The following is an 8,503-nucleotide window of genomic DNA, read 5'->3' as shown; positions in this document are numbered from 1 at the left end:
TAGAGTGCTGCAGTGATGAAGTATTCCTGTAGGCGGTTTGTTCAACTAGAGCACATGTGTCAAACGACCAGGTGTGTTTTTGATTGGTTGGAATGAAAACCTGCAGCCACAGCGACCCTTTATTGGATCAGTTTGACACCCCTGAGCTAGAGCATCTTTACAAATGAACACAACTTAAATTAAAACTTTTAGCAAGTATGTGGCAAGTTAAAGGTTGAATATGTAGAATAGATTTCTGTCCCATTGTGTTTCCATGCTAGCAGCCAGTAGCGTTGGGCGTTGCTGGTTGCCAGGGTTGTCTGTTGTTGGGTGCAGCTACTGTAGGCTGGCACTGGGTGAAATGGAGTTAGCCAATCCTGCAGCTGCTTATTTGTCCCAGCAGCTGAGTGAGCGGAGACGGGCAACAACCAGAGTCACTATAGGCCGAGCATTCACTCCATGGACTAACAGAAAGGAGAGAAACGCCATTCAAACGCACGCCCACATGGCTACGCTTCTCCTTGGTCGCTAACATCACTTTTATCTTTACTTAGCTGTAATGGTAACGGTAGTCGAAATTAGTCGTTCATTACTTGACATGGTGCAGGCTGATCGCTCACACTCGGCAACCCGACTGCTGGAATTCTTTTTTGTTGTTGCGACTACGATCTTGAGACACTAGATGGCGCTGTTCTATTCGTTTTCCATTTTCAACCTTTAAGGCAAAGTGGAAACACCTAGAAAGTACATACAGACTTCAGAACCAACTGATGATAAATTATATTGAGCAAAGTACCGATGTTTTCCTTTTCGTTGAATGGTTAAAAGAACCATGAATATCACACGTCTCTGCATTTCCATGGGTGAAACAACCTTTATGCTGCAGTTGTTTACAAGCCATCCCCCAAGGGACTCCTCAACAAAAAGCTGTAAGTATGCAAAGCAGATTAATTAGTTTCCCAAGGTCACCTGTACATAAAAGGGCTCCATGCGTTACTGTGTGATTTTGTCTGCAGACGAGTTGCTGCATGGATTTCATTGATATTTGCTCAGGAGTTAACAAGGCTCCGTGCGAGGCATCATTTGGCGAGAAAGTATTTCTGTTTAATCCACAGCCTCGAAAAACCGCAAGGGTTGGAGTTGTTAGAGCATCTTAGTTCTGGTGGCTTTAACCGGAGGGTGTGCGCGCTGCACCTCAAAGTCCACAGTTCATTTGAATCCAGTCCTAAAGCCCCGCCGAACCAACAGACTCTACGTGCTGACTCAAGACCAGGCTTATTAGCTCTAATCCCTGGCAACCCTCAGTGTTTGTATTATCAAATAGGATTAGACTGATACCTGTACGTCAGTTTGCTTATATGTGTTGGCTCAACTTTTAACTTTAGAAGTCAAATAATCCACCTGTGCCATGATCGTCTCTTTCACTACAGGTGCACACGTCTGGGAAACATGCTAACTGGCATTGCACTCCATTTTAAGATTTTTGTAACAATCATTCATCTTCAACCGCTTGTCCCTGTCGGGGTCGCGGGGTGGGGGCTGGAGCCGATCCCAGCTGCCAGTCTATCACAGGGCACATAGAGACGAACAGAGACAGACAACCATTCACACCTACGGGCGATTTAGAGTCATCAATGAACCGAACACCTGCACGTCTTTGGACTGTGGGAGGAAACCGGAGAACCCGGAGAAAACCCACGCAGACACGGGGACAACATGCACACTCCACACAGAAGGGCCCCAGCCGGGATGCGAATGTGGAACCTTCTCGCTGTGAGGCGACAGTGCTAACCACCACACCACCGTGTCGCCTTGTAACAATCATGTGATCATAAATTCTTAATTTATGGAGTATTAGATTTGTTTCTGACCATTTAATAGATGATTAAAGACGACTGAATTCATTAGGTGAGTCACCCTGCTTCACAAACCGCTAACCACCATGACAGCCTTTTTTTGTTTTTAATATTTCAGGATGAAATATTAAAAACAATTCACACAAGACCACTTCTTTAGGTTCAGGCAACTATTACACTTCAGGGTTAGGGTTAGGAAAAGATTGTGGGTGGACTTAAAGTGTGTTTGTGGCGTAGCTACAGTGACGCATGAACACGAACCGCTGGTATCCGGGGTGAAAGTCTGTTTGCGTTGGAGGAGTTTGTTCTTTAAATCCTGGAACACTTGCTCTGAGTGTCTAATATCACTGCAGACAGGTTTACAGTTAAACGCCGGGCGTGTTTCCAAACGCTAAGGGCCGTCACCGAACCGACGTCCTGGGAGTGAAAACAATAGAACTGAGTTTAGCGGTCTGGAGTCCTGTTGTTGATACGTGAGCTTCAAGTTTCCAGTACACACACAAGTTCATAACTTTGTGTGTGTGTACTGGGGGTGTAAAAGCTATAATACACCACAGAGACCCATTCAGTAACACTGCAAATACATAATTATTGCAATACTTCATTGTGTTACCTCCTTCAGCGATATATGGATATATGAAAACTTTCCAGATTACAGTTTTATTAAAATGCTTGAATGGGTTTGAAAGTGTTTCCCCTGATGTATTCACCACATATCTCATGTCTGATCCTGAGCAAACACACATTCATATGGAGGTCTGCAGCACCACCTCATCCTTTAGCAGGTTTACTCAGCAGTGCAAAATCCCCTCCGCATGACTTTGATCAAGTGAACGGGATACAACCCACTTAAATGGGCCATTAAAGAGAATTAGGCACATCATAATGGCAAGATACTGTAGCGCATTACATGGAATGGTTAATTAATCTCTCACATGTGGCTGCAAAATAAAAGACTTTGAACCACAAGGCGCGTCACAATGAACCGGAGCCGAAGGTGATTACGAAAAATACTGAATTAGCTGATTAATTAGCTCATCCTGCCGTGAAATATTCACTAAAAGTTAATGATACACTGAATTCAATGGTTTGCTCGCATGACAAAACGCATGCTGGCACTGCCCTCTGCTGGATCCAGGGACTCATTGCATGTGTGGAGAGGTTGTTTGTTTTAAATCATATCATGTGTTGCACTCCAGCACGGTGCAGCGGTGCATTTTAAACACACGAGAGCAGTGTTTTAATGACTTCATCGTTCAGGGGCGTCACTGTTTACCAAGTTTAGCTCGAGTGGCGGTGCTGAAGAGGCGTTGGGAAGCTTGGGGCGGCGCTCCCTGTTGAGTGTAATTGTGTTAAAGACTGGGATCATGTTCGGATCAATGGTGACATACTGACACTTGTCTTTCCCAGTAGAGCACACAGAGCAACACGGACACAAATGTAATATCGGGGCTGTTTAACGGTGTCAGGTGTCAGAAACATCCCTCTTGTGTTCCACCACCGCCCTGTGAGTCTGAGGCATTTTAGAAGGTGAACGATCCTAAATTTGACCAAAATCCTACACGACATCCTTCACTTTCTGAGGCTTAATTATGCCGCACGCACTTCATTGATCTCGTGTTCATCAGACAAAACTACAACTTGCAGATAATTGCTCCAGGGTACTTTGGGATCGATGCCGTGCCAACATATCAGGCTGTATTGGAAAGCCTCTGTATGGGTGATTGCTCGCTACATCAATCCGACTATAACAGAGAGCCATTTCCTAGCTGCTGCCCTGCCCTGCTCCTCTTTGTGTGGAAAGAGTGCCGGCCAATTGAGGCAGATATTTGTTCCCTCTCATTGTCCAGTCCTTTTCAAACATTTTGGTTTAACAAAAGGGCAATAGACGTTTTTTTGGAATCGTTTCACAGACCAATGGAGGCATCAGCCTGAGTTGGTTTGGAGAGTCTTTATGGATGGATATCCTCTGGGGACCGGAAGGCAAGCTCCTCGCCCTGGATGCAACATCAGGAGTGACCGCCTGCGATGGTAGATGATGGTAAGGGGATGCTGGTGGTCACAGGATTCTCTTGAGGAGGTGGAGATAGCATTTGAGAGTGGGTGGATGGGAATGGTTTAGTGGGAATCTAGTGGAGCGCCGCATTTTTTACTGGTTTCTCTGGTGGTACGGTTGGGCGGACGTGTTTATCAGCGTCTCCTGCAGATTTCTGGATGTTTTTCTGATGGTTAAGAGATTTAAACTTGTTGTTGATTCGTCAGACAAAGACACTTGATCCAGATTTAAAGGTGGGTGTCTACTTGGTTACTTCTGTTTGTCTGGTCTGGACAGTTTTTCCAGTGGAAACAGCAGCAAACGTTTATTTTATTGGAGCTTTAGGAGCCTGTTATTTCTTTATTATAGGAAAATGTGTTTTTGAATCATGCTGATTTGTAAGAAAAGTCAAAGTTTTAACAATTAATGACGTCTCATGTTAAAATAATTTGGTCCCTTTAAGATTGAAGTGCTCAGAAGTGGCTTCCTGAATCGTTGGGTCTCTGTAAATCATAAATAAGTCATAGAGTGTGGTCTATACCTACTCTGTAGAGTGTCCTGAGATAACTTTTGTTATGATTTGGCACTGTAAATAAAATGGAATTGAATTGAATTGTATTGATCACAGCTATCAGCACTTTTTGTGACATACCGTATCACTCTTAATATCAATAATGTTATTTACAGGAAGGATTTCACTCCATTATTCATTGATAATAACTTCCTGAGAGCTCAGAGAGACATGTTCCCCCTCACACATTGATTCTGACTGCACGCTGCTCCCACAGAGTCGTCCAGGAGGCCATGCAAGGCAGCCCAGAGAACATCCCCCTGGGAGAGTGCGCCCTCTCCCAGTCCAGGGACCAGCTGACGCCACCGAGCCGCACGGAGAGCACCGTGTTCAGCCTGTCCCGCAGCGATTCCATCTGGACCACAGAGACCCCTCGCAGCAAGTGTGAAGAGTTCTGGTTCGCCATCCACCTCATGTCCACCGGGGGCAGCTTCCTGGCATGCGGCATCATCATCAGCGGTCTGTACTTCGCCGGCCACTGCAGGAAGGTGACGAACATCCTGGGACCGGCGTTGCTGTCCATCGGGCTGATGGTTTTTGTGGTGGGCGTGGTCCTGATCCCCATCACCAAGGAGAACAGGAAGCAGGCGAACACAAAGAAGCCTTTCAGTTATTACCGGCCCCCGGTGTTCAACCTGTGATGATCGCACCACTTCGTGTTCGGACGTCGGTGGAAATGAGGAACTTTAGAGGCTTCGAACCGCGATCTTTTACAAAGGAAGCGCTCGCTCAGCCTTAGCAGAAAGCTGAGACGGAGGTTACCCAAGTGAGCTAATCCACGAGGTCATGAACAATGTGGCGAAGCTAAGAAATTTACTGCTGTGGACGCCACGTTTGACCAGCGACTCCTGTTCTCTGTGAGGTAAAACGACTGTTTTTGGAGTCTGGTGGCTTTGAGGAGAGCGATATAACAGCTTCAGTTCCCCGTAGTAAAGGGTTTTCTGACAGCAACGGCGTTGAAAATATTCTAAATATGCTTCAACTTTGATAGTTACGGAAGATAAGAAGGACGGTGCTCATGCTTTTTCTTGTAAATGCGGTTATCTCAAGAAAACGAGCGTTGTTGCATCAAGATTACGAGATAATTAAGTCATTTTCACAAGAAAACTAAATATCGTTTCCTCTTATTATTTATAATGTTTATGAGAAAGTAGTGCCACGCCGTTGTGCATGTTAGATGTATTCAGACGGCCCAGATCAAGCTGACGGGATTTTGAAATATCTCTAAATGAATACAGTAAAAATGCTTGATTTTGTCAGAGATGTCCTTAAACCAAACATCAAATAACACTATAAACATGGGTCAGATGTTTTATCGCTGCTTCCCCTGGAAAATAACCCAAATTAATCTTCTTTCATGAGTATTTTGAATCAACCCATTTAATTGAATTCAAGAATCCCGGCTGGGCCCCTTCTGTGTGGAGTTTGCATGTTGTCCCCGTGTCTGCGTGGGTTTTCTCTGGGTTCTCCGGTTTCCTCCCACAGTCCAAAGACGTGCAGGTGTTCGGTTCATTGATGACTCTAAATCACCCGTAGGTGTGAATGGTTGTCTGTCTCTGTTCGTCTCTCTGTGTCCTGTGATAGACTGGCGTCCTGTCCAGGGTGGACCCCGCCTCACGCCCGATGTCAGCTGGGATCGGCTCCAGCCCCCCGCGACCCCGACAGGGACAAGCGGTTAAAGATGAATGAATGAATGGATGAATTGCTGGGAAACAGCCTGGGTCCTTGTCAGCTTCCTGTCAGCTGACGTCATTCACTGCAACAGGAAATAAAGTGACTACGTTTACAGCTGTGAACTGGTCTATAACGCCTTTTTGTTAACACCTTATTTTGAAAATCTGGACATAGTCCCGTGTGTAACTTCGCTGTGCTAACTTCGCTCTGACCTGTGATCGACTTTACAAATGAAAAGAGGAAACGATCTTTTGTTTTCTTGTGGTAACAACTTACGGTATCGCTCTCTTCAAAGCCACCAGACAAAAACAGCCGTTTTACCTCACAGACCGCAGGAGATGCTGGTCTACTGCTGCCTCCATCCGCTATAGTGAGTTTGTGTTTGTGAATGACTTTTGGATCTGAACTAAGGTGGCGTCCATAGCAGTACATTAGCTTGTAGGTTCTGCACCTAATGTCCATCTACGGTCTCTGCTATGGATGCGTGTATTTAACTCCATCAGACAGAAACCTCCGTCAGGCCAGAGGGTTTGGAAAAACTGCATTTGGACACTAAAAGATATGTACTTCAACCAAAATGTGAATGTTTTGATTTGAATACATTAAGAAAATAACTGGGACACGACAGAAATCATTATTATTTTTGAATAATGGAGCGGCCCTTTAACTTTAAGAGCACTCTGGATTGAATTTAACCCTTTTTTCAGCATGCGGAGCCTCCGTAGAAGCTAATTATTAAAAGACTCCGCGTTGTGACATTTATGTATATCAGGATTGACAGCACTAAGCGCTTATCTCAGTCTCTAGTGTGCATGACAACATTTGCATTAATAACCGCGGCTTTTGAAAAACAGAAGAAGGCGAGAGCACGAGGACAACAATGCGCTCTAATTATTCACACGCAATTTAGCGAGGGGGATACTAGAAAGCAAAACTGTCCTCGTGAATATTCATGGGAGAAAAGTGGACAAGGGGGGATTTCCTAATGCTGTGTGGTACAGTATATATGCCAATTCATGAATAATTAAAGCTTGTGAGAGCTTATATTGTCAGTTCCCGGCTTTGCTGTGTCTTGTTGCGTCGACTCAAGTCCTTATTGTGGAGCTGAGGCGCCTTTGATCTGTGTGCATTCATCCTCGAACATATGTAAAAGACATAACATAACATTTGACTGCTGTGACCTGAAAGCACATTTTCATGGGATTTAAATAGGATGTGGCGCAGAATTTTAAGACCCGGTGTCCGTCGTAATGGACATGAAATATTCATTGCCATTGAAAATGCACTTTAAATGAGACTTTGGCCGAGCAACTCAGCAGATTGTGTTTAAAGCCGCTGTAATCAATAAGTGACGGATCACGTAGCCTCCTCGTATCTGCAGACAGTGTCAAACAGATGCATGTAGCTACGGCGATGTCACTCGTTTGTCTGTGGGCTGTCATGGGCGTCGCCATCTTGTTTTTTTTTGGGCACGTGACCGTATTTAAACAAGAGTGCAAAGCTGGTATCGTTTCAGTTGTGCTGCGCTAAGCTAAATGCTAAAGTGACTATTTGAACTATAAAAACTTGACTATTTCCAACGGGGTCATCCCTATGTTCCCCGCGTCCGATGCTCCCCGACCTCTTTCCCCAAAAGGGTCCTATGTTCCCCGACTTTTCTCCTCACAGGGTCCGATGTTCCCCGACCTTTTTCCCCAAAAGGGTCCTATGTTCCCCGACCTCTTTCCCCAAAAGGGTCCTATGTTCCCTGACCTTTTCTCCCCAAAAGGGTCCTATGTTCCCTGACCTTTTCTCCCCAAAAGGGTCCTATGTTCCCTGACCTTTTCTCCCCAAAAGGGTCCTATGTTCCCTGACCTTTTCTCCCCAAAAGGGTCCTATGTTCCCTGACCTTTTCTCCCCAAAATGGTCCTATGTTCCCTGACCTTTTCTCCCCAAAAGGGTCCTATGTTCCCTGACCTTTTCTCCCCAAAAGGGTCCTATGTTCCCTGACCTTTTCTCCCCAAAAGGGTCCTATGTTCCCTGACCTTTTCTCCCCAAAATGGTCCTATGTTCCCTGGTCGCATATTTAATCTTTCGCGGATTTAATTGAGCATTTTGTTAAGGTCAGGGGTTACGGTGAGGGTCAGGGTGAGGGGGTAGTGGTCTACATGGGCCTACTTGCCGGGGAATTCGGCACTGATTGTCGAAAAAAGGTCGGGGAATATAGGACCCTTTTTGTAAAAAGTGGGTCTGCTGTTTCCAACCCTGCAACCCGTTTTCATTCTGCTGCTGTTTAGACTGGACCCAGAGCTCCGGGTAGCCCTGCACGTAACATGCATAACGCTCAAGGTTGCTGGTTTAATCACGGGTTTAGGCAACAAAAACCACTTGGTTGAAGGGTTAGGAAAA

At 45.4% G+C, this 8,503-nt stretch overlaps 1 protein-coding gene across 1 annotated transcript; it reads left to right on the top strand.

The window, feature by feature from the left end:
• Positions 1-4,016: 4,016 nt before the first annotated feature.
• On the top strand, positions 4,017-5,082 carry pirt (phosphoinositide interacting regulator of transient receptor potential channels; the record flags this gene model as incomplete). The annotated part of the gene is made up of 2 exons (XM_083931692.1): positions 4,017-4,124; positions 4,659-5,082. Exon 2 carries the CDS (start codon positions 4,675-4,677, stop codon positions 5,080-5,082), a length of 408 nt encoding a protein of 135 aa, XP_083787818.1. The 5' UTR covers positions 4,017-4,124; positions 4,659-4,674.
• Between the last annotated feature and the right edge of the window lie 3,421 nt (positions 5,083-8,503).

The sequence above is a fragment of the Echiichthys vipera genome (genome assembly GCF_963691815.1).
Source record: "Echiichthys vipera genome assembly, chromosome: 17".
NCBI classification, from domain to species: domain Eukaryota; kingdom Metazoa; phylum Chordata; class Actinopteri; order Perciformes; family Trachinidae; genus Echiichthys; species Echiichthys vipera.
The sequence above is the reverse complement of the archived record's forward strand: the minus strand, read 5'-3'. Positions and strand labels throughout refer to the sequence as shown.